This window comes from Mustela nivalis, assembly GCF_964662115.1.
Source record: "Mustela nivalis genome assembly, chromosome: 18".
NCBI lineage: Eukaryota > Metazoa > Chordata > Mammalia > Carnivora > Mustelidae > Mustela > Mustela nivalis.
Genome location: NC_139037.1, coordinates 43,198,781 through 43,226,183, shown reverse-complemented (window position 1 = coordinate 43,226,183; position 27,403 = coordinate 43,198,781). Strand labels below are relative to the sequence as shown.

At 36.8% G+C, this 27,403-nt stretch overlaps 1 protein-coding gene and 1 long non-coding RNA gene across 8 annotated transcripts in view; both read right to left on the bottom strand.

Moving 5' to 3' along the window:
* Nucleotides 1-27,403, bottom strand: part of LOC309852414 (uncharacterized protein) — a 42,049-nt gene that overhangs the window by 7,989 nt on the left and 6,657 nt on the right. For 4 of the 7 annotated variants that reach the window (XM_082708998.1, XM_082708996.1, XM_082708997.1 and 1 more), the window contains 4 exons: nucleotides 16,556-16,623; nucleotides 15,634-15,760; nucleotides 14,839-14,937; nucleotides 4,087-5,352 (listed from right to left, as the gene is read on the bottom strand). In XM_082708998.1, coding sequence (XP_082565124.1) covers nucleotides 4,087-5,352; nucleotides 14,839-14,937; nucleotides 15,634-15,760; nucleotides 16,556-16,564 — 1,501 coding nt within the window. In that variant the 5' untranslated portion in view covers nucleotides 16,565-16,623. The remainder of the gene's footprint in view (nucleotides 1-4,086; nucleotides 5,353-14,838; nucleotides 14,938-15,633; nucleotides 15,761-16,555; nucleotides 16,624-27,403) is intronic. The other 3 variants (XM_082709000.1, XM_082709001.1, XM_082709002.1) reach the window with 2 other exon arrangements.
* Nucleotides 11,507-14,822, bottom strand: LOC309852438. Its single transcript, XR_014305211.1, has 2 exons — nucleotides 12,452-14,822; nucleotides 11,507-12,234 (listed from the first exon to the last, which is right to left on the bottom strand). It is a non-coding gene; the product is annotated as an uncharacterized lncRNA (long non-coding RNA).

The following is a 27,403-nucleotide window of genomic DNA, read 5'->3' as shown; positions in this document are numbered from 1 at the left end:
AAAATGTTAGTATATCAATTCCAACAAGAAATTATATGACATGACTATGTGAAATTTATTAGTTATGTGAGGACTGGTTTTACATTAAAAAATCAATCCATGTAATCCACCATATAAACAGGTTGAAGAAAAAAGTCATATATTCATATCATATATCTGAATAAAATCCAATATGCATTCGTTATTTTTAAAAAAAGCTAAACTGTTGAAGGAGCCAAGATGCCCTTCAACAGACAAATGGATAAAGAAGATGTGGTCCATATATATAATGGAATATCACTCAGCCATCAGAAAGGATGAATACCCAACTTTTGCATCAACATGGGTGGAACTGGAGATTATTGTAAATGAAATAAGTCAAACAGAGAAAGACAATTATGATATGGTTTCACTTATTTGTGGAATAGCACAAGGAATATCATGGAGGATATTAGGAGAAGGAAGGGAAAAATGAAAAGGGGGGATCAGAGGGGGTGACAAACAATGAGAGACTATAAACTCGGAGAAACAAACTGAGGGTTTTAGAGGGGAGGGGGGTAGGGAGATGGGTGAGCCCAGTGATGGGTATTAAGGAGGGCATGTATTGCATGGAGCACTGGGTGTTATATGCAAACAATGAATCATGGAACACTACATCAAAAACAAATGATGTACTGTATGGTGACTAACATAATAAAAAAATTATTTAAAAAAATAAAAATTAGAAAGTTAGGAGCAGAGGGGAACTTCAGTTTAAAAAAGAACATCTACATAAAGCCAACAGCTTACATTGTACTTCATGGTGAAAGATTGAATATTTCCCCCCAAGATTTGGAAAAACATGGATGTCTGCTCTTGTCTGTGTTATTCAACATAGCACTAACAGTTACAGCCAGCATAATAATGCAAACGAAAGACAGAAAAGACACAGACAAAAAGACACAGACTAGAAAGGAAAATATAAAACTGTCACTGTCCATAGATGACATGATTATCTATGTAGAAAACCCCAAGGAATTTGCTAAAATATGAAACAAAGCCTTTCAGAATGAATTGGTGAGTTCTGCAGCAAGGTCACAGATTACCAGATCAACATACAGATATATATTTTTATAGTTTGTATATACTAATGATGAACAGGTAAAAATTGGATTTAAAAACATAACACTACTTAGAACTTTTCCAAAGAAAGTGAGATATTTAAGTATATATACTTACAAATCATGTATAAGATCTGTATGCCAAAAATTACAAATCCCAATAAAAAGTTTTAAGATGATGTCAATTTCCTAGGGCTGCCATCACAAATTACCACAAGCTTTGTGTTTTCAAACAGCACAAATCTACTACAGTTTTGGGGAACAGAAGTCAAAAATTAAGGTATTGGCAGGGCCATGTTTTATCTGAAGGCAGGGGTTGGATCCTTTCTTTCCCCTCTAGTTTCTAGCAGTTACTACTAATTCTTGGTGTTCCTTGGCCTGTAGATGCATCATTCCAATCTGTCTGATTTCACATGGCCTTCCCTGTGAGTTTGTGTCCACATTTCCCTCTTCTTATCAGAACACCAGCCATTATAGCAGTGCCCACTCTAGTCCAATATGATCTCTGTCTTAACTTGAATATACCAGCAAAGACCCTATTTCCAAATTAGATCACACTCAAAAGTACTGGGAGTTGGTACTTGAATATTTTGGAGAACACAAACTAACAACAATAACCTAAAAATGGAAAGATATACTAGATTAATGGATTAAAAGACTTACCAAAGATATAAATTATTTCTAAACAGAATTCCTATTAAAACCTCAGCAAGATTTTGTAAATATAGGTAAGCTTATTCTAGTATTTATTTGAAATGGCAAAAACTAAGAATAGGTAAATCAGCTTGAAAAAGAATAAAGTAGGAGAAATCCTATTAAGACATGCTATAAAATGACAGTAATCACAGCAGTGTGATATTGGCAGATGGAAAGACAGATCATTGGATGGAAGTAGAAAAACTTGAAGTAAGATATACACAAATATATTCAATAGATTTCTGAGAGAGTACAAAAGCAATTTAATGGAGGAAAGACACTCTTTTCAACAAATGATGCTTGTAAAAATGGACATCCATTAGCCAAAACAAACTAAGAACATTAAGCCAAAGCATACAACATACATGAAAAATTAACTCAAAACAGATTACAGACTTATGTATAAAACATGTAAAATAATAAAAATTTATGCAAAAACAGTTAAAGTCTTTGGAATCTGGGTAGGCAGGGAGTCTTTAGATTTGACACCAAAGCAAAACCTATAAAAAATTGATAAAGCAGAACTTGTCAAAGTTGAAAACTTTTGCTCTTCAAAAGACCCAACTAAAAGGTGAAAAAAAAAAAAAGCTACACATCAAGAAAAATATTGGGGTGCCAGGGTGGCTCAGTGGGTTAAGGCCTCTGCTTTTGGCTCAGGTCACAATCTCAGGGTCCTGGGATCGAGCCCCGTATTGGGCTCTCTGCTCAGCCTGCTTCCCTTCCTCTGTCTCTGCCTGCCTCTCTGCCTACTTGTGATCTCTGTCTGTCAAATGAATAAATAAAATCTTAAAAAAAAAAAAAGAAAATTATTTACAACCACACAGTGAAGGACTAGTATCATCAAAAATATAGAAAATACTCTTTCAAAACCCAACAATAAAAAATAAGACAATTCAAAGATCAGTAAAAGACACAGGTATGTCACCAAAATGGATAGAGAGATGACAAGCACATACATGAAAAGGTACTCAAGATCATTAGGCCATTAGAGGAATGCAAATTAAGATCAAGAAGAGACATCATTACACACCTATCACAATGGCTAAAACAAAAAGTGATGACAACATCAAAGGCTGAGAAAGTCATATGCTACCAGTGTGAATATAAAATGGTAAAGCCACTTTCAAAAATAACTTGTCCAATTCTTATAAAAGGAAACATGAATTTAAGACCCAGAAATTGTACTCTAAAAGTACAGCATAGTTTCAATAAAACATAGTAATAATATTGTAACAATGTTGTATAAAGACAGATGGCAACCAGGATATTGTGGTCAGTACTGAGTAAGGTGCAGAACTGTCCAATCACTACAGTGTGTATCTGAAACTAATATAACATTGTATGTCAACTACACTTCAACTGAAAAAAAGAGAAAGATTACTCGAGCCCAGAAGGAAAAAAAATTTTTAAATAGTAAGTAAAAATAAAAGTTCAATAATAACTACTGTTTATGAAGTATAATCTACTTATTATACACTGCTTTAAGCCTTTATATGTATTTATGTCTTTTAAACCATTATAATGAGAATGATAGTTTTACAAATGAAAAAAACTAAAGCAACAGGGGTTAACTAACTTTCCCAAAGGAACACACATGTAGTAAATAGTGGGGCTCAGATCATGCTAAACAAGAGAATGATGCAAAACAAGAAAACCCTACATTCTATGGTTCTGCTCTTGCATGAATTCACTAATATATAACAAAGACTGAAATATGATGGAAACTGATTCTCCATTGTATTAATCTAGTCTTTCCTTGTTTGAATTTTCTGATAGTTACCTACAAGTAAAAGTAGAGAGAGATTCCTACCTCCATAATCTGTAATTATCTGATATTCCAAAACTGAGTACCAATGAGTAGACAAAAGATTTAATAAATTTGTATTTTCTCAATTATGAAGTTTATGATGTTGGGTAAGGTGTGAGTGACGTCTGAAGTCCTTACCACATTCATTACATTTATAAGGCTTTTCACCAGAATGAATTTTCTGATGTTGAGTAAGTTGTGAGCCACGATTAAAGGCCTTCCCACATTCATTACATTTGTATGGTTTCTCACCAGTATGAATTCTCTGGTGCTGAGTAAGATGTGAACCACGAATAAAGGCTTTCCCACATTCATTACACTCATAGGGCTTCTCACCAGTATGAACTCTCTGATGGTAAGTTAGCTGTGAGCCACGAATAAAAGCTTTACCACATTCCTTACATTCATATGGTTTCCTACCAGAGTGAGAAATCTGATGTAGAGTAAGTTGTGAGGCACAAATAAAGATCTTCCCACACTGCTTACATTCACAGGGATTCTCACCTGTATGAATTCTCTGATGTTGAGTCAATTGTGAGCTATAAATAAAGGCCTTACCACACTCTTTACATTCATAGGGTTTTTCACCAGTATGAATCCTCTGATGCTGAGTAAGATGTGAGCCACGAATAAAGGCTTTCCCACATTCCTTACATTCAAAAGGTTTTTCACCAGTGTGAATTTTTTGATGTTCGGTAAGTTGTGAGCCACGAATAAATGATTTCCCACATTCTTGACATTCATAGGGTTTTTCACCAGTATGAATCCTCTGATGACGAATAAGCTGTGAGCCATAGTTAAAGGCCTTTCCACATTGCTTACATTCATGTGGTTTCCTACCTGTATGAATCCTCTGATGTTCAGTAAGTTGGGAGCCACGAATAAAGGACATCTCACAATCTTTACACTTATAGGGTTTTTCGCCAGTATGAAGTCTGTGATGTAGAGTAAGCTGTGAGCCATAACTAAAGGCTTTCCCACATTTCTTACATTTATAGGGTTTCTCACCTGTATGAATTCTCTGATGTTCTGTAAGTTGGGAGCCACGAATAAAGGCCTTTCCACACTCTTTACATTGATAGGGTTTCTCTGCAGTATGAACTCTCTGATGGTAAGTAAGTTGAGATCCACGAAAAAAGGCCTTCCCACATTCATTACATTCATAGGGTCTTTCACCAGTATGAATTCTTTGATGCTGGGTAAGATGAGAGCCACGAATAAAGGCCTTCCCACACTCCTTACATTTATAAGGTTTCTCCCCAGTATGAACTCTTTGATGATAAGTAAGCTGTGAGGCACAAATAAAGGTTTTTCCACATTCTTTACATTTATAGGGTTTCTTAACATGAACTCTCTGATGATAAATAAGTTCTGAGCTCTGAATAAAGGCCTTTCCACATTCTTTACATTCATAGAATTTTTCATCTGAATGATCTTGCTGATGTTCTGTAAGTTGAAAGCCATGGATAAAGTATTTTCTGCATGCTTTACATTCATAGAATTTCTCAGGAAAATGAATTCTTCGTTTTAATGTAAGGGATGTGGTCTGGCTAAAATTGGGAATTTCTTTACAAGTGATTAATAGTTGCCTGAAAAGTCCCTCTTTATTTCCTAATTGGCTTTCAACCTGGTCTTTGCATTCCCTATAATCTCGAAAACTTTTACACTTATGTCTTGTAAGCTGTTCTATTATCTCCCATTGAGATGATTCTATTTCATAAATTCCTCTCTTTGAGGATAGGTTTTTGGTCTCACACCTGGATTCCCAGTCTGTAAGATAACAAGAAAGTAAATTTTATTTTTATTTATTTTTATTTTCATATTCCTTGAAAAATAAAAATCTCTAAGGTAGTAAGAGTAGACTCAAACTATCATACTCATAAGATGTCAATGGAATCAATGGAGCAGAAAAGAAATATCCAGAAACAACACCATTATAAGTGCAAATTTAGTACACCATAAAGCTAGCAGCTCAAATCAGTGGGAAAAACATGAACTCTTTTTAATAAATGAAACTGATAAACATATGGGTAGAAATATAGAAAAAAAGATAAAACTGCATTGCATTGACTCCTCATATAATATAGTTGGACAAATTCCAAATGGATCAGGTGTCCATATTTATACAAATGAAACCATATAAATAATTAGAATAAAAGTTGGGTGACTTCTTCTATAAACTAGGAATGGGGAAAAATTTCCTAATCATAATTTGATAAAATGATCACAACAGGGGCGCCTGGGTAGCTTAGTAGGTTAAACCTCTGCCTTCAGCTCAGGTCATGATCTCAGCCCCACATAAGGATCTCTGCTCAGCAGAGAGCCTGATTTCCCCTCTCTCTCTGCCTGCCTCTCTGCTTGTTGTGATCTCTCTCTCTCTGTGTCAAATAAATAAAATATTTTTTTAAAAAGACCACAACATAGTTTTAAAAAAAAAAGTGGCATGTCAAAAACAAGATAGGGTAAATAAAATGACAAATATTTGCAAAATTGCAATATGCCTATTATATACCTAATATATAAATAGTTTCTAAAATCACACTTTAAAAAAGACTACGATATAAAAGTGGACATCAGCACTATATAAAAATGGATTAGGAAAATGGACAGTTGATAGAAAAGTAATGTAAATAACTTTTAACCATATGAAAATATACTCAAATTTGAGGATATCTGGAATTCTCATAGCTTGCTGATGGGAATGCAAAGCAGTACAGCTGCTTTGTAAAACAGTTTTGCACTTCTTCAAAAAGTTAACACAGAGTTGCCACGTTACCTTTCAAGTTCACGCCAGGTTATATGTGTCCAAAATAGAGTTACCATATAACCCAGAAATCCCACTCATAGGTACAGAGCCAAGAGAACCAAAAATGACCTGTTTTTGCAGATATGCAGACATTTGCAAACGACATACCTGATAAAGGGTTAGTATCCAAAATCTATAAAGCACTTACCAAACTCAACCAAAACCAAATAATCCAGTTAAGAAATAGGCAGAAGACACAAATAAATACTTTTCCAAAGAAGACACCCAGATGGTTAATGAACACATGAAAAGATGCTCAACATCACTCATCATCAGGGAAATACAAATCAAAACCATGATGAAATACCACCTCACACCTTTCAGAGTGGCTAAAATTAGCAACACAAGAAACAATAGGTGTTGGTGAGGGTGAGAAAAGGGAATCTTTTTGTACTATTGGTGGAAATGCAAACTGGTGCAGCTACTTTGGAGAATAATTTGGAGGTTCCTCAAAAGTTAAAAATAGAACTACCTTTGATCCAGCAATTGCATTCATTACTAGGTATATTTACCCAAAGGATACAAAAATACAGATTCAAAGGGGTACCTGCCCCCAATGTTTACATCAGCATTATCAATAATAACCAAACTATGGAGAGAGCCTGAATGTCCATCAAGTGTTGAATGGATAAAGAAGATGTGGCATATATTTATATTTACTTAAAAATGCCCTGCACTCCACCTAACCATTCCTCCTCCCTCCCCAAATCCAGGCAACCACTGATTGTTTCGTTAACTGCACTATTTACCTTTTCCAGAATGTGATATAGTTGAAATCATAAAGTATGTAAATTCTTCAAACTGGCTCCTTTCGGGTTCCTTCATGTCTTTCCATCACCCAGCAGCTAATTTGTTTTTCATTGCTGAATAATAGTCCTTTGTATGGATGAACCACATTTATGTTTATCCATTCACAAGGACATCTTAGTTGTTTTCAAGTTTTGGCAATTATGAACAAAACTTCCCATAAACATTTATGGGCAGGTTTTTGTATAAACGAAAGTCTTCAATTTATTTGGGTAAATATCGAGGAGAACAATTCTCGGATCATACAGTAGGACTATGTTTAGTTTCATAAGAAAGTACCAAACTGTCTTCCAAACTGCCTGTACATGGGGCACCTCCATGGCTCTGTCAAGTTATGTGTCTGACTCTTGCTTTCAGCTCAGGTCATGATCTCAGTGTCATGAGATCAAGCACCACATTGGGCTTGGCACTTATTGTGGACTTTGCTTCAGATTGTTTTCCCCTGCCTCTTTTCCCCCACCCCCACTCACACTCTTTCTCTCTAAAACAAAACCAACATACAAACACACAAAGTAGCTGTTATCATTTTGCATTTTCACCAACAATGAAAGAGAGCTCCTGTTGCCCACATTCTTGATAGCATTCGAAGCTGTCAGTGTTCTGGATTTTAGTCATTCTAAGGAATATGTAGTTATGTCTCATGGTTGTTTAAATTTGTAATACCCTCATGACATACAACACTGAGCCACTTTTCATATACTTATTTACCATGAGTTTATCTTCTCTAGTGAGGCATCTGTTCAGATCTCGTGGCCACATCTAAATTGGGTTGTTTTGTTATTCTTGAGTTTTAAGAGTTCTTTGTATATTTTATCTGTAAGTCCTTTATCAGACATTTGTTTTACAAAGAATTTTCTCCCAGTCCATTGCTTGTCTTTTCATTCTCATAACTGTCTTTCACTCAACAGAAGTTTTTAATTTAATGAAAACCAACTTTCAACTTTTTTGTTCATGATTATATTTTTGGTGTTTATATGAAAACTCATTCTGAGCCCAACATCACCTAGATTTTTCCCTCTGTTATCTTCTAAAAGTTTTATAATTTTGCATTTTTACATTAAGGACTATGATCTATTTTGAGTTCATTTCTGTGAAAGCTGTAACATCATATCTAGATTTTTTTTTTAATGTGTGTATGTTCAGTTGTTCCAGCAACATTTATGAAAAAGACTATCATTTCTCCATTGGATTACCTTTGCTCATTTTCAAGGATCACCTGAGTATATTTGTGTAGGTCCATTTCTAGGGTTTCTATTCAGTTCCCTGGACATATTTATTCTTTCACCAATACTATGATACCATTTGATTACCATAGTTTATAGGAAGTCAAGTTTGTCTCTCCTTTCCTGCATTACTACTGTCTTCTTTTCGTTATTTTCACTTCTTTTAGTTGATTTTTGTAGAACAATGTTTAAATTCCTTTCTCATATCCTTTTATGTACAGTTGACCCTTGAACAATAAAGGAGTTAAAGGGTACCATGCAGTCAAAAATATGCATATTATTCTTGACAACCCCAAAACTTAACAGCCTACCATTAACCAAAAGCTCAAGGATAACATAAACAGCTAATTAACACATAATTTCATATTATACTATATACTCTATTTTTACAATAAAGCAAGCTAGAGAAAAAAAATGTATTAAGAAAACCATAAGGGAGAGAAAATATATTTATAGTACTGTACTGTAAAAAATCCATGTATAAATGGATCTGCACAGTTTAAACAGTTTGCTCAAGGGTTGACAGTATATATTTTTATGTACAGCTATTTTCTTGTTATTACTGGTGGGGGTGTTACATTTACTAACACTAAAGTTATAAAATTATAAATATATGCTTTAAAGTTGTAACACTAATTTAAATTTATGCCAGCTTAATTTCAGTGATATACAAATACTTTACTCCTTTACATCTCAGTCCTCGCCCCTGTGATTGTCAATGTCACAAAATCACATCTTCATACATTTGTGCTAAAAAACAAACTGCCTCTGAATGCATTAGTCATTTAAAGTACGCAGAAAACGTGATTTGGAGCTACAAACCAAGTTAGAATAAATACTAGCTTTTAGACTAATAACTGTGGGTTGCTTTCACTAATTGTGTTGGTCTTTTAAATCATACAGAAGACAAAAAGTAGTTACAAACAACTGTTACAATAAAAGCTTTTATAATTGCCCATATATTTACCTTTGTTCTTTATTTCTCTATATGGCTTCTAGCTATTGTCAAGTGTCCTTCCATAAACAGTTCTTGCAGATCAGGTATAGTGGTCACAAATGCCCTCAGCTTTTATCTGAAAATGACTTAATTTTTCCTCACTTTTGAAGCACACTTTTCCTGGATATAGAATTCTTGGTTGACAGTTTCTTGTCTTTTGGCATTCTAAATATATAATCCCACTACCTTCTGATATCTAATGTTTCTGATGAGATCTCGTCATCTCATTGAGGATCACTGGTGTGTAATTAGTTGCTACTCTCTTATTGCTTTCAAGATTCTTCATCTTTGACATTTGAATTAGAATGTGTTTTAGAATTGACATTTGAATTAGAATGTGTTTGATTAGAATGTGTCTTGATGTGGGTCTCTGAATTCTCCCTACTTTAAGTTTGTTGAGCTTCTTGTATGTTGGCCTTTCATAAAATTTGGAAAGTTTTTCAGCTATTGTTTCTTCAAATATTGTCTCTTTTTCTGGGACTCCCACAATGCATATGTTTGGCTCCTTCATAATGTCCCAAAGATCCCTTAAGCTCTATTTACTTCTCTTGAACCTTTCTTCTTTCAATCCTCAGACTATATAATTTCCTAGCCTATCTTCAAGTTCGCTGATTGTTTCTGCTGGCTCAAACCCCTCATTGAATCCCTCAAGTGAATTTTTCATTTAGATTTTTGTACTTTTTAGCTCCAGAATTTCTTTTTGGCATCTTCTTAGGTTTTCTATTGCTTTATTGATATTTCCATTCTGTTCATGTATAGTTTTAGTAACTTTCTTCATACACTCCTTTAGTTGGCTATCTCTAAGACTGTTGTTTTAATCTCTATGTCTAGCATATATATCATCAGGTCTTTTTAAGGAACAGTTTCTGTTGGTTTAATTTTTTTCCTTTCATGGGCCATATTTTCCTTATTTCTTATAACTTATGATTTTTTGCTAGAACACTGGACATTTTATATAATTCTAATAATAATGTGTTAACTCTAGAAATCAGAGTCTCTCCCCTTCCTCAGGGTTTGCTAATTTTTGTTACTGTTTTTGTTGTTTTGATCATTGTAGGCTTCTGAGCTGAGGACCACCCTTGGATATAAACTTCAGGTCTTCTCAGGTCTTTTTTGAGCCTTTCCCTGAGTATGCATGGTCACTTTCTAACTTTCCTATATATGTAGTTGTTTTTGAATGTCCTAGTCTTTAACATCTGGCTCCTGAATGGGAAAAAAGAAAAATGAACATGTTGAGAAAAGGAATGCCAGCCCTTTAAATCCACTGCAAGTCACTTTAGCCAGAAGGGGAGGGACTTGCAGGAACTGGGGAGGTGCAACAATGGCCACTTCTACTTTATCTACAACTCTGTGATCAAGACATTATTAGGAAACATAATGAGAAAACTCAACACTGTAAACATGTCAGTTTTCTCCCCAAATGATCTATAAATTCAATGCAATCTTAATAAAAATTCCAACCTATCTGAGAAGAGAGGGCTGTCAAGCTAATTAGAAAGACATAAGACCATGAATAGTCATGCCATTCTTAAAGAGAAGATGAAAATATTTTCTCCACTAGGTAGCAAGATGCATTAAAAGCAAGTATAATTGGGCGCCTGGGTGGTTCAGTGGGTTAAGCCGCTGCCTTCGGCTCAGGTCATGATCTCAGGGTCCTGGGATCGAGTCCCGCATTGGGCTCTCTGCTCAGCAGGGAGCCTGCTTCCCTCTCTCTCTCTCTCTACCTGCCTCTCCATCTACTTGTGATCTCTCTCTGTCAAATAAATAAATAAAAAATCTTAAAAAAAAAAACAAGTATAATTAAAATAATGTGGTATTATCACAAAGTTTAAATATAGAAAGTACAAAAATATGCCCACATATAAAAAAAGAAAATTGTATTTCATAAAAGCAGCAATTTAGTAAGGGAGAAAATAAACTTTACAATTAATCTTGTGAAAACAACTATAAGAAACTGGACCCCTATTTGAAGATCATGAGAGAAATCAAGTATCGGTAGGATAAAAACCTCAATGTGGAAGGCAACACTAAAAATCTTTTTAAAAATACTTGTATAGAAGAATATATTCATGAATGAAAGGTACAGAGGAGTTTGTGTTTTTTTTTTTGTGAGAGAGAGAGGGCTAGCTGGGCTATGGGAAAGAGACAGAATCTTAAGCAGGTTCCATGCTCAGCATGAAGCCAGGCACAGGGCTCAATCTCATGACCCTGAAATCCTGACCTGAGCTGAAATCAAAAGTCAGATGCTCAACCAATTGAGCCACCCAGATGCTCCCAGAAGGATATTTTGTAATAGCTCACAAAAAATACCCATCATAAAGTAAAAGATTAACAATTCTACTACTTTAAAACTAGGAGCTTTTATTCATCTAAAGTTCTAGAAAAAGAGTGAAAAGCCAAGCCACACAGCAAAAGACACCTAAAACACAAATATAGTAACTACAGTATACCAAAAAACCCATCTAACCAGAAGAGAAAAATTAACAAACCAATAGAAAAATAAGCCAAAGACATGAACAGGAATCTATAAAAGAAAAGTTCTAAATGGTGCACGTATATGTATATATACATACACAATACACATACACACACAAACACACACACACACACACACACTCATTAGTAATCAAAGAGATGGAAACAGAATTTCAATGACGGATACAAACCCACTAGAGTCGCAAAAATTTTTAAATCTGCACTCAAGGATGTGGTGCAACCAAATTCTCATATACTATTGATAGGCGTGTACACAGGTACAATTACTTTGGAACATAGCTTGGCATTATCTAGTAAAATCAAGAATATCCATATCTTCTGACCTGGCACTTTTATTTTTTTATTTTTTTTTAAAGATTTTATTTATTTATTTGACAGAGAGAGATGACAAGCAGGCAGAGAGGCAGACAGAGAGAGAGGAGGAAGCAGGCTCCCTGCTGAGCAGAGAGCCGGATGCGGGACTCGATCCCAGGACCCTGAGATCATGACCTGAGCCGAAGGCAGCGGCTTAACCCACTGAGCCACCCAGGCGCCCCTGACCTGGCACTTTTATTCTCAGATAGATATCCCAGAGAACCTCACACTCAGGTATAAGAGTAAATATGTCAAGTGACATGTGTCACATTACCCTAATAGCCAAATTAAAAATGACCCAAATTTTAATCAAGAATATACTGAAAGTTAATAACCAAGAGTTAATTTTGGTCTATTCAAACAATGGAATTCTTACAAAAATAAATGAACTGGAGCTATGAATGCAGCTCTCACAAATATAACAATGAATGAAAGGAGCACTACACAAAAGAATATGTACAATATGATGTCACTCACCAAAATTCTAAAAAACAGACAAAATTAAACAATACTTTTTGAAATGAATACATAGGTCATATATATATATTCATAGGGTATTTCTGGAGTCCTGGCAATGTTCTCTTTCTTGTAATGGGTGGTTATCCATTGAACTATACACATGTTTTACACACTTCCCTGTGTATTTCACTATTCAAATAGATTTTTAAAATTTATGTGGCTGGTTTTTTAAATGTTAGCAATACTGACTAAATGAAAATTCTGTAAATAAGAACACTGGCTTCCCCTAAAGCTCCCTGAAAGGAGCCAGAGCAAATTTGGAACCTGATGTTTGTATTCTCCTTTCAACTGAAGAAGTTTGAGTTGGCCCAGTGTGGCAGAACAAGAAGTAAAGAGATGGCAATCCATATAAAAAACTAGATTAAGTTGGGATGTCCGGATGGTTCAGTTGGTTAAGCCACTGCTTAATTTGTCTCAGGTCATGATCCCAAGGTCCTGGGATCAAGTCCCATATCGGGCTCCTTGCTTAGTCGGGAACATGCTTCTCTCTGCCTTCCACTTTGACTACTTGTGCTCTCTCTCTCTCTGACAAATACATAAATAATAAAAATATTTTTTAAAAATCTTAAAATCTTAAAAATCTTTTTTAAAAAATTAGACTAAGAGATACCAAATTTATTAAATGAGTCTGGCATCAACTAGAGATCAAAGGGATTCTTCTATATCTAAAGTATGAAATGTATTACAATCTAATTTTTTAAAATAAAAAATTACAATATTTGTAAAAAAAAATAATAATTTCTTGGGCGTGTTATAAAACTGTCTAGCGAGGACGAGAAAAGACATCCAGCAATGGCTATACCTGTAGATGAAAGAGGCAAGGAAGAATGGGAGGTGAAGAAGTATAGCTTATTCATGGCTATCAAGGAGAGCAGAGTAATGGAATGGAAAGTATAACATCAAGCACAATTTTTTTTTTTAATACGGAAGACATATTTTACCAAGAGCACATGGGATTTTGAAGGCTCACTTAAATCAGAGGCACACTGATTTCTGCAGATCTCCTTTACAGGTGTTGCGGCCAAAGAGGAATGGTCTTACAAGGATTACTATTATTCGATTATAGCTCAGAAATTACTGTAAGAAAACCTAAAAGATCATTACTGAGAATGAGATCAGGAAAGATTTCTCAGGATGCAATGAGATATACAGGCTGAAACCCAAAGAAGCAGAGCAGTTAGTCAAATGAGTAGGGCATTCCAGACAGAGTGAGTGATGTAAGAGGGTGGAGCACATGTACTGGATATATAGATTCTAGATGTATCTGAGATAATAAATGAAGGCTCCTGTGGCTGGAGTCTAATGAGAAAGGGGAGAGATATCTAAGGTAGGTCTTTCTGTTTCACTCTCGTTCCCATTTTATTTTCTATACAGTATCCAGAGTTGTCTTTGAAAATAACAAGTTTAACCACATCACTCTCCTGCTTGAAATCAGCCAATCGCTACTGTAGTTTCAATGTAATCCTAATTCTTTTGTCACGGCATACATGTCCCTACATGACCTAGCCCCACCTCTTCATTTTCAACTTTTTTTTTTAAAAGATTTTATTTGTTTGAAAGAGAGAGTGAGTGAGAGAGAGCATGTGCAGAGAGAAGGTCAGAGGGAGAAGCCAACTTCCCACGAATTGGGAGCCCAGTGCAGGCCTTGATACCGGTACTCTGAGATCATGACCAGAGCTGAAGGCAGTGGCCCAACTAACTGAGCCACCCAGGCGGCCTTCATTTTCAACTTTTATTATCCCTCACTCACTGGATCAAAAATATAAGTAAAATTGTTATCACTGGAGAAGGAGGACTATTCCCTATTTGAAAATATAAGGGAATGTGAAAGAAAAAGAAGGAAGTGGTAAATGGGGTAAAGAAGGAGTTTCCTTTGGTAACTGATGCTAAAGTTATTTTGTCTTCCAGTATTCCTTTAAGCTTCTACTCCACAGGTCTTGTTCTGGTCTTTGAGGAGAACTTCTCAGCTACTATCTCAAAACTGTAGCCAACAAATTAAGTGATTTGACTGTTCTCCACAATGGCCTCCCCTTGTTTAATCATCTCTTACTCACCTGAACTCTGATTTCTTGACACATCCTGCACAACCTTCCAGGGCTCTTTCCCTTGCTTCAATAAGGAAAGCACATCTGCTTTAGAAATGGAAAATCCTGCTTATAAGAATGGAAAAAGATATAATTATACCCTGCTTTCCCAGAATTAAAATCGAGTCCATTTTTCAAGAAGTAAGAAGGTCAATTACAGAAAGATTCAGAGAATGGGGCACCTTGGTGGCTCAGTGGGTTAAGCACTGGCCTTTAGCTGAGGTCACGATTTCAGGGTCCTGGGATCAAGCCGGGCACTGGGCTCCTTACTTAGTAAAGAGTGTGCTTCTTCCTCTCCCTCTGCCCCTCCCCTCACCTTGTGCGTTCACATGCTCTCTCTGTCACTCTCTCACGCTCAAATAAATAAACACGTCATCTTTTTTTTTTTTTTTTAAGATTTATTTATTTATTTATTTGACAGCGATCACAAGTAGGCTGAGAGACAGGCAGAGAGTAGGAAGCAGGCTCCCCGCTGAGCAGAGAGCCCAATCTGGGGCTCGATCCCAGGACCCAGGGATCATGACCCGAACTGAAGGCAGAAGCTTTAACCCATTGAGCGCCCCCAGGCATCCCATGAATATGTAATCTTTTTTTAAAAATTCAGAGGAAGGATATCTGAAGAATAGAGAAGATAAAGGTACTCAATGGAGCTGTCCACTTTAAAGTCTATAAGCCACAAATAACTTGGGTGAAATTCAGCTAGGTACTTGAAATAGTTCCTAAATTTCACAAAGACTGAAGTCGAATTATTGGGACCAAACTCACCCAGTGAGACCAGGTTGCTATAGTTTTCTAACATCACATCTCTGTACAAGTCCTTTTGTTCCAAGTCCAGGCACTCCCACTCCTCCTGGGAAAAGTCTACGGCCACATCTTTGAACAACACCAATCTCTGAAATGACAAGTCCAGGTGTTAATGGCAAAATAAAGAAATATTATTTAAAAGTAATGAACACACAACACATACACAACACACAGTAATAAGAGGAGGAGAAAAGTATTACATACAGGGTCCAAAACAGTGAAAAATATGTTGAAGACAGAAGCTTGCAATGTGGGTAGGTAAAAGAAGGGAAGTGAGTGGGAAATACAGAGCACCTAAACTATTCTTAAACATTCCTATTACTCTATCACATAGCCTCTTGGGAACAGCAAAGGGAATGAACAAAAGCCAGGTAAATATAGTTTTGTGATTAAATGAAATAATGTGTGTTAGCATAAAACACATGCAAATCCTCAAATAAACTGAAAGTTCCTTCCTCCCCGTCCTTTTAAAGAAGTGGGTGCCTGGGTGGCTCAGTCAGTTAAACATCTGCCTTCAGCTCAGGTCATGATCCTGGGGTCCTGGGATTGAGCCCCATGTCACACTCCCTACTCAGGAGAAAGCCTATTTCTCCTTCTCCCTCTGTGTAGTACCATCTCATCAAACCACATTGTGACAGGAGAGGTTCTACACTTTCCTCAAATACATTTCATGATTTGCAAATGGATCCCTAAAACACTGTTAGAGAAGAGAAGGGCAGTTAAGAAAGACCTGGAACTCATTCCCATCATTCACTAGAATAAGAGTGAGCGGGAGAAGAAACACGTGGTGAAGCAGAAAGTCTGTAAATAAGAACACTGACCATTCATATCCTAGAAAACAATGACTGTCTGATATAAAGGGGAAGAGGAAACATGAACTTACACAAGGCATGTCTTAGAACTGCAATTTATGAGTCCTCCTCTGGCTTCTCCTCACGGAGAAGTGCAGTCCTGAGAAGACAGGGAGAAAAAGGAAACCATGAAAAGAGGCCTACTTCTAAGCGACTCAGTTAAGTATCACCTCTTCTCATGATGCCTGGACCCTTCCACACCCCAAAATATACTGAGATCTGCAGAAGCCTAAACGATCATCACCCCTTCCCCAATTCCAGAAAACAGAAATGTAGAAGAATTAATTTAAGCTAAACCAGTACCCAATCCCCATGATGTTGTTAGGATTTCCTGACCTGGCCTTAGCAGTTCATCTTTTATAACCTAGGGGACCCTGATCCAAATTCACCCAAGTAGTACCCACCTAAAGGACACTGATGGGGCCCTCAGGCTTTGAAATCATTTGTATCTATATAGGCCAATTCCTAGGAAAAACACTTTCTAATTACTAAGATCTGCCTCTTTCTCCCAGTCTCAACATACTATATAGCTCAGGTGCTTTCCTGGCTCCTTCTCACATTCCAATGCAAGAAAGCATGGTGAATGCAAAACACAGGCTTCATTTAGGCCACATAAAATCTCATTACACTTACCCAGTAACAAAGGAACAAGTCCAAAGCACTTTCTAACAGAAAACAACTGCTTATTGCACTGAATCATGGCCTTAGCTAAATTTTGGAACTCCGTTTAACATCATTCTGTCTCTAAATGTCCAGCTAAAGATGGTTTAAGAAAGTGGCTATAAGGGACACCTGGGTAGCTCAGTTGGTTGGACGACTGCCTTCGGCTCAGGTCATGATCCCACAGTCCCGGAATCGAGTCCCACATCAGGCTCCCAACTCCATGGGGAGTCTGCTTCGCTCTCTGACCTTCTCGCTCATGCTCTTTCTCACTGTCTCTCTCTCAAATAAATAAAATCTTAAAAAAAAAAGAAAGTAGCTATACAAGAAATAATTTCCACCAAGCATATCATGTGCTCAATGCCTTAATCACATTAACATTTAATTGATTAGCAAACAGGTCTATGAATTTAACTACCACCACCACCACCACCACCATTCTCTACCCCCACCAGCTCTAGCATCTTCATTTCTTTTTCTAACAACTTACTAACCTAAAATTCACATTTCATAAATTCATACTCTTAAAAATAAAAGTGAATGGTTTTTAATATATTCACAGAAATGTGCCACCATCACCACTATCTAATTTTAGAATACTTTCATTATCCAAAAATAAAGCCCATAAGCATTAGCTATTACTTCCATTCTCATTTCCCCAGATCCTGCAAACCACAATCTACTAATCTAATCTACTCTTGGCATCTATAGATTTGCCTATTCTACACATTTTGTATAAATGAAACTATACAGTATGTGTCTTTTGTGACTGGCTTCTTTCACATACAATAATGTTTCAAGGTTCATCTATGTTTCAGCAAGCATCAGAACTTCATGCCTACATATTGCCAAATAACATTCCAGTGTATGGATCTTTTCCTCCCATTCATCAGTTGATGCACATCTGCACTGTTTACATCTTTTGTTACTATAAGTAATGCTATTGAGAACATTTAGTTATGTGTTTTTGTGTCGACATATATTTCATTTCTCTTAGATATACCTAGAAATGGATTTGTGGCATCATATGGTAACTCTATGTTTAACATTTTCAGGAACTTCCCAATTCTGTTCCAAAACACCTGCATCATCTTACAATTCCAGCAAAAATCTGTCAAAGTTCCAATTTTCCCACATTCTCACCACCTTTTGGGGTTATAGTCTTTCTTGTAAATTTGAAGTGGTATATCACTGTGATTTTGATTTGCATTTCCCTGATGAAATTAACCATTTCTATCCCTTCTTTGGAAAAATATGTTTTCAAAGTACTCATTTTGAAAATCTGGTTGTCTTTTTAATTGTTGCTTTGTAATAATTCCTCATATATCCTAAGTTACACTAAATCCTATATCCTAAAATACACTTCCTTAATTGAACATATAATCTGCATGCACATTTTGGTCCCATTTTGTGGATGGTAATCTCACTTATTTCATCGTGTCTTCTGAAGCTCAAAAGTTTTTAAATTTGCTAAAATCCGATTTATATAATTTTTGTTCCTTTGGTTGCTTGTGCTTTTGGTGTCATATAAAAGAAACCATTATCTAACCTAGGTAATGGAGATCTTTGTTTCCAAGGTTTTAGCTTTTTTTTTTCCTTCAAGTTTTTATTTAAATTCCAGTTAATTAACATATAGTATAATATTAGTTTCAGGTATAGAATTTCATATTTTGTAACTTACATAAAAAACCCAGTGTTCATCACAACAAATGCCCTCAATACCCATCACTCATTTAACCCATCCTCCCACCTATCTTCCCTCCAGTAACCATCAGTTTGTTCTCTATAGTGAACGATCTGTTTTCCAGTTAGCCCCCTTTTCCACTTTTTCTCCTATGTTCATCTATTTTGTTTCTTAAATTCCATATGAGTGAAATCATATGGTATTGTCTTTCTCTGACTGACTTACTTCAATTAGCCTAATACTATCAGCTCCACCGGTGTCATTGCAAATGGCAAGATTTCATTCATTTTTATGAATGAGAAATATTCCACTGGATATATATACCACATCTTCTTTATCCATTCATCAATCAATGGACATTTTGGTCCTTTCCATAATTTGGGTGCTGTTGATAATGCTGCAATAAACATCAGATGCGTGTATCCCTTTCTTTGGATCAGTATTTTTGTAGGTTTTTTTTTTAAAGATTTTATTTATTTATTTGACAGACAGAGATCACAAGTAGGCAGAGAGGCAGACAGAGAGAGAGGAGGAAGCAGGATTCCCATCGAGCCAAGAGCCCAATGTGGGGCTGGATCTCAGGATCCCTGGGATCACGACCTGAGCCAAAAGCAGAGGCTTTAACCCACTGAGCCACCCAGGCACCCCAGCATTTTTGTATCCTTTGGGTAAATACGTAGTAGTGCAATTGCTGGGTCATAGAGTAGCTCTATCTTTAACTTTTTGAAGAATCTCAATACTGTTTTCCAGAGTGGTTACACCAGTTTGCACCCACCAACAGTATAAGAGGGTTCCCCTTTTTTCTCATCCTTGCCCAACACCTGTTGTTTCTTGCATTGTCAAGTATAGCCATTCCAACTGGTGTGAGGCGATATCTCATTGTAGTTTTGATTTGTATTTCCCTGATGATGAGTGATGCTGAACATCTTTTCATGTGTCTATTAGCCATCTGGGTGTCTTCCTTGAAAAAGTGGTCTATTCATGTCTTCTCCCCATTTCTTAACTGGATTATTTGTTTTTTGGGTGTTGAGTTTGGTTAAGTTCTTCAAAGATTTTGGATACTAACCCTAGATATGTCATTTGCAAATATCTTCTCCTGCTCCATAAGCTGCCTTTTACTTTGTTGATTGTTTCCTTTGCTGTGCAGAAGTTTTATTTTGATGAAGTCCCAACAGTTCATTTATGCTTTTGTTTCCTTTGACTCAGGAGACCTATCTAGTAAGAAATTGCTAGAGCCAATGTCCAAAGGGTTACTGTGTTCTGCTCTAGGATTTTGATGGATTCTTGTCTCACATTTACATCTTTCATCCATTTTGAATTAATCTTCGTGTGTGGTGCGAGAAAGTGGTCCGGTTTCATTCTTATGCATGTGGCTGTCCCATTTTCCCAACACCATTTGTTGAAGGGACTTTTTCCCATTGGATATTCTCTCCTGCTTTGTCAAAAATTAGCTGGCCATAGACTTGAGGGTCCATCTCTGAGTTCTCTATTCTGTTCCACTGGTCCCATGTGTCTGTTTTTGTGCCAGTACCATGCCACCTTGATGATTACAGCTTTGTAATACAGCTTGAAGCCCAGAATTGTGATGCCTCCAGATCTGGTTCTCCTTTTCAGCATTACTTTGGCTATTTGGGGTCTTTTCTGATTCCATACAAATTTTAGGATTGTTTGTTCCAGCTCTGTGAGAAATGCTGATGATATTTTGATAGGGAATATATTAAATGTGTAGATTGCTTTGGGTAGAATAGACATTCTAACAATATTCGTTCTTCCAATCCATGAGCATGGAACATTTTTCCATCTCTTTATGTCTCCCTCAATTTCCTTCATAAGTGTTCTACAGCTTTCAGAGTACAGATCTTTTACCTCCTTGGTTGGGCTTATTTCTTGGTATCTTATTATTTTTGGTGCAATTGTAAACGGGATCAATTCCTTGATTTCTCTTTCTGCTGCTCCACTGTTAGTGTATCAAAATGTAGCAGACTTCTGTGTGTTGATTTTATATCCTGCAAACAGCTTTCAGAGTACAGATCTTTTACCTCCTTGGTTGGGCTTATTTCTTGGTTTCTTATTATTTTTGGTGCAATTGTAAACGGGATCAATTCCTTGATTTCTCTTTCTGCTGCTCCACTGTTAGTGTATCAAAATGTAGCAGACTTCTGTGTGTTGATTTTATATCCTGCAACTCTGCCGAACTCCTGTATCAGTTCTAGCAATTTTTTGTTGGAGTCTTTTTGGGTTTTCTACATAGAGTATCATGTTGTCTGCAAAGGGTGAAAATTTGACTTTTTCTTTGCCGATTTGGATATCTTTTATTTCTTTTTGTTGTCTGACTGTTTTGCTTATATATATATTTCCTACTATTTTCTGTTAATTGTTTTAAGTCTTAGATTTTTTTCTGCACCAGGATATAATGTCATTAGAGAAGGATGTGCGATTTGGGGTAACTTAGTAGAAATCCCAGTTCAAGGGCATTTTCTTCTTTGATACTGTGATGTGCAATGTTCTTAGTAACAGACTCTTTTTTGGGAGTAGGATTTTGTAGGAGTTTTTGACTAACTACAAAGTTAGAGAGTACAATTCCTCCGAAAACTACCCTCAACCGTGACATAAATGATAAGCTCCCCAAACCAACTAAAGCCAACTGACACTGAGAGTTTAAAACCACTCTCAAGCTCAAAATTCACTAGTACTCAGAACTCACTGGAAGCTACTGTGCTCACAGTTACAGTTTATTATAGGAAAAAAAGATACAAATTAAAATCAACCTAAAGAAGAAACACATTGGGAGAAATACCAAATATGGAACTTCCAAGTCTTTTTTCATCAAGTCAGGATGTACTTCTCTCCTGACATCAATGTGTGATAAAATGCATAGAGTACTGCCAGCCATGCAAAGTCACCTGAGCCTCAACTTTTGAGTTTTTATGAGAGCTCTAGCTGTGGGAATGGCTCCTTAATTGACCATGTTATTAATCTGTGTCCAGGTCAATTGATACCATGTGACCCAAAGCCCCCATGCTTTGTAACACTGTTGTCCTTTCTCACATGGCCAACCACTACCCTAACACTATACAGGTGTGGCCAGTCCCCACCCTACAACATATTGTTAGATTATAATATGTGACCTAAGGCTTCCAAGCAAATGTATCACATTTCAAGGGCCCAGAGATTACCTCCCAAAAGTAGTAAAAAACCCAGACCTCTCTTTGGCAAGGCCAAACTCTTGGCTACATAAATTCTGTCACTTCTGAATCTGTGACATTCTTTTGGTTCTGAAAAGGATTTAGTTTCCAACACTTGATTCCTTTTTCCCTTTCACAATCATCCTTAAAGGCATGCCTTTTCTTTTTATGTTGCCTTCCCTCTCCTCAAGGAGTGGGCATTTCCTAAGAATGCCATCTTTCAACTCACCATTTTCAAGAATCTTCCTTTCAATCAAAAGGCAATGCTCCAGTTTAATAGGATCAGTCATGTTGTCAGCATTTTCCCACTCAAGATGGACCTCTATGTTCATGGGATTAATTTATCCATTTCCCAACACTGCAATGTATCCCTTGCTTTTCTCTCCCTAACTCTTTAGTCTAGGATAGAAACCAGAGTTGATCTGCCTGTTTGGGATATATATTTCTCCACTTACATAAAAACTGAAGTTTATAGTAACCTCTAGCTCTAAATAAGGCTGTAGGCATAGGCTGTTATATGCAGTTTTAATTGTTTTCCTTGTTGATTCATACGGCTTTTAAGGTCCATTTGGGAAAATATAAGCCCTCCTAATTTCTTTTAATTCTTTCAAAATTATAGAGAGAAAATCCAGTGAAAATTGTGACATATAAAAACTGACCCAGGGACGCCTGGGTGGCTCAGTTGGTTAAGCCACTGCCTTCAGCTCAGGTCATGATCCCAGCGTCCTGGGATTGAGTCCCACATCAGGCTCCTTGCTCCGCAGGAAGCCTGCTTCTCCCTCTGACTCTGCCTTCCACTCTGTCTGCCTGTGCTCGCTCTCGCTCGCTCTCTCTCTGACAAATAAATAAATAAAATCTAAAAAAAAAAAAAACAAAAAAACTGACCCATGGGGCGTCTGGGTGGCTCAGTGGGTTAAGGTCTCTGCCTTCAGCTCAGGTCATGATCTCAGGGTCCTGGAATCGAGCCCTCCATCGGGCTCTCTGCTCATCAGGGAGCTTGCTCCCCCCACCCGCCCCCGCCTGCCTCTCTGCCTTACTTGTGATCTCTCTGTCAAATAAATAAATAAAATCTTAAAAAAAAAAAAACTGACCCAAATACTTTGAAATTTCATATTTGATATGGTGGCATCTTACATCAGTGGGGAATATATGGACCTTGAAAAAGATGATGATGAAATAACAAATCATTTGAAAAATGAAAAACTGCACTACTCCTCACAATATATCAGATTAAGCTCCAGATAAAGCTGCTTGTGAAATATAAAATTAGAGGGGGTACTTGGGTGGCTTAGTAAGTTAAGTGTCTGCCTTCAGCTCACAGGTCATGATCCCAGGGTCCTGGGATCGAGCCCTGCATCCAGGCTCCTTGCTTCTCCCTCCCCTTCCCACTCGTGCTCTCTGTCACTATCTCTTTATGTCTCTCTCTCATGTAAGTAAATAAAATCTTTTAAAAAAAAAGAAATGTAAAAATTGAAATAATTTAAGAAGTAACGACACCTGGATTTTTCTAAAATTCAGGAGTTAGAGAAACTTACCAAGCTATAACCAAATTTATAGGTAATAAGGGAATAATATTTAAGTACAAAAAATTATTTTAATTGGGAAAACACCATTAGCAATAGAAAAGTGACAATCTAGGAAAAGGCATTTGGAACATATTACAAAGAAAAGATTTTTTAAAAACATATAAAATAGCTTTATAAGCAGAAAAGGAATACTCCTATAGAACAATGGTCAACATAAATGGACAGTTCATAGAAAAACAAATGCAGGGTGCCTGGGTGGCTCAGTGGGTTAAGCCGCTGCCTTCGGCTCAGGTCATGATCTCAGGGTCCTGGGATCCAGTCCCACATCGGGCTCTCTGCTCAGCAGGGAGCCTGCTTCCTCCTCTCTCTCTCCACTTGCCTCTCTGCCTACTTGTGATCTCTCTCTGTCAAATAAATAAATAAATAAATAAAATCTTTAAAAATAAAAAAAAAAAGAAAAACAAATGCAAATACACTAAAGAATATAAGGAGATGCTCAACTTTGCTCACTATAACAGAAATGTTAATTAAAATTACAGTGAGAGACCAAAGTCATTGGAAAATACCCAAAAGTTTGCCAGTGTATTCTGTTGGATGACCTATTGGAAAATAGTAGTAAAATACTGATGGAGTAAATGCACAACCTCAAAGGAAGGGAATTTAGCAATAACCAGGAAATTACAGAAGCATTTAAGCAGTGATCCAGTTGTCCCACTCCTCATAATTCCTTTCAAAGATAAGCTAGCAGGGCATCTGGGTAGCTCAGTCAGTTAAGCAACTGACTCTTGATATCAGCTCAGATCATGATCTCAGGGTCATGAAATTAAGCCCTGCATCAGGATCCGTGTTAAGCACGAGCTTGAGATTATCTCTCCCTCTCCTTCTGACCCTCCCCTACTCAGGTTCACTCTCTCTCCCTCTAAATAAAATCTTTTTTTTTAAAAAAAAGGAAAAAAATAAAACAAAGCTAGCAACATTCCAAAAGATAAATGTTGTTGAACTTTGGGTTTTCTTTTTTTACCTTTTTAAAGATTTTACTTACTTACTTGACAGAGATAAAGGGCACAAACAGGCAGACCAGCAGACAGAGAGGGAGAAGCAGGCTCCCCGCTAAGCAGAGAGCTGGGCATGGGGCTCGTTCCAATGACACTAGGATCATGACCCAAATGCTAACTGAGCCACCCAGGTGTCCCTGAACTTTTAAAAATTTATATTATTTTGTTGATTTTCTTTTCTTAATAGCTTTAGAATACTTCCACATTTTGTCGTTTCCCAGTAGACAATCATATTATCAGCTAATCAATTTTCTGTTGCTTTCCAATGGTTTTACTCTAGTTTTAGTGCAGTGCTTATAATCTGAAATAAATGTTGAATAGAAGTAGAGCCATCACTCTTTTTTCCTGATTTTTACTTAAAGGCATACATTTTTTTAAAACAAGTTTGTTGGTTTTAATTTGAATCTCCCTGAGGGCTAGTGACGATGAACATTTTTTCATGTGTCTGATAGCCATTTGTATGTCTTCATTGGAGAAGTGTCTGTTCATATCTTCTGCACATTTTTTGATATGATTGTCTGTTTTGTGTGTGTTGAGTTTGAGGAGTTCATTATAGATCCTGGATATCAACCTTTTGTCTGTACTGTCATTTGCAACTATCTTCTCCCATTCCGTGGGTTGCCTCTTTGTTTTCTTGACTGTTTCCTTTGCTATGCAGAAGCTTTTGAGTTTGATGAAGTCCCAAAAGTTTATTTTCGCTTTTGTTTCCTTTGCCTTTGGAGACAAATCTTGAAAGAAGCTGCTGTGGCTGATATCGAAGAGATTACTGCCTATGTTCTCCTCTAGGATTCTGATGGATTCCTGTCTCACACTGAGGTCTTTTATCCATTTTGAGTTTATCTTTGTGTATGGTGTAAGAGAATGGTCCAGTTTCATTCTTCTACATATAGCTGTCCAGTTTTCCCAGCACCATTTGTTGAAGAAACTGTCTTTTTTCCACTGTATATTTTTTCCTGTTTTGTCGAAGATTATTGAACCATAGAGTTGAGGGTCCATATTTGGGCTCTCTACTCTGTTCCACTGGTCTATGTGTCTGTTTTTATGCCAGTACCATGCTGTCTTGGTGATCACAGCTTTGTAATAAAGCTTGAAATCAGGTAATGTGATGCCCCCAGTTTTATTTTTGTTTTCAACATTTCCTTAGCAATTCGGGGTCTCTTCTGGTTCCATACAAATTTTAGGATTATTTGCTCCAGCTCTTTGAAAAATACCAGTGGAATTTTGATCGGAATGGCATTAAAAGTATACATTGCTCTAGGCAGTATAGACATTTTAACAATGTTTATTCTTCCGATCCAAGAGCATGGAATGGTCTTCCATCTTTTTGTGTCTTCTTCAATTTCTTTCATGAGTGTTCTGTAGTTCCTCGAGTACAGATCCTTTACCTCTTTGGTTAGGTTTATTCCCAGGTATCTTGTGGTTCTTGGTGCTATAGTAAATGGAATCAATTCTCTAATTTCCCTTTCTGTGTTTTCATTGTTAGTGTATAAGAAAGCCACTGATTTCTGTACATAGTATCCTGCCACGTTACTGAATTGCTGTATGAGTTCTAGTAGTTTGGGGGTGGAGTCTTTTGGGTTTTCCATATAAAGAATCATGTCATCTGCAAAGAGAGTTTGACTTCTTCGTTGCCAATTTGGATACCTTTTATTTCTCCTTGTTGTCTGATTGCTGTTGCTAGGACTTCTAATACTATGTTGAACAAGAGTGGTGAGAGTGAGCATCCTTGTCGTGTTCCTGATCTCAACAGGAAGGCTGCAAGCTTTTTCCCATTGAGGATGATATTTGCTGTGGGTCTTTCGATAGATTTGATGAAGTTCAGGAATGTTCCTTCTATCCCTATACTTTGAAGCATTTTAATCAGGAATGGATGCTGGATTTTGTCAAATGCTTTTTCTGCATCAATTGAGAGGACCATGTGGTGGTTCTCTCTTCTCATATTAATTTGTTCTATCACACTGATTGATTTGTGAATGTTGAACCATCCTTGTAGCCCGGAATGAATCCCACCTGGTCATGGTGGATAATCTTTTTAATGTGCTGTTGGATCCTGTTTGCTAGGATCTTGTTGAGAATCTTAGCATCCATATTCATCAATGATATTGGTCTGAAATTCTCCGTTTTGATAGGGTCTTTGCCTGGTTTGGGGATCAGGGTAATTCTGGCTTCATAGAAAGAGTCTGGAAGTTTTCCTTCTGCTTCAATTTTTTGAAATAGCTTCAGGAGAATAGGTGTTATTTCTTCTTTGAAAGTTTGGTAGAATTCCCCAGGGGATCCACCAGATCCTGGGCTCTTGATTTTTGGGAGGTTTTTGATCTGCTTCAATCTCGTTACTAGATATCGGTCTATTAAGATTGTCGATTTCTTCCTGATTCAATTGTGGGAGTTTATATTTTTCCAGGAATGCATCCATTTCATCTAGGTTGTTTAGCTTCCTCAATAAATTAAAAATAGAGCTTCCCTATGACCCTGCAATTACACTACTGGATATTTACCCCAAAGATACAGATGTAGTGAAAAGAAGGACCATCTGTATCCCAATGTTTATAGCAGCAATGGCCACGGTCGCCAAACTGTGGAAAGAACCAAGATGCCCTTCAACGGACGAATAGATAAGGAAGATGTGGTCCATATACACTATGGAGTATTATGCCTCCATCAGAAAGGAAGAATACCCAACTTTTGTAGCAACATGGATGGGACTGGAAGAGATTATGCTGAGTGAAATAAGTCAAGCAGAGAGAGTCAATTATCATATGGTTTCACTTAT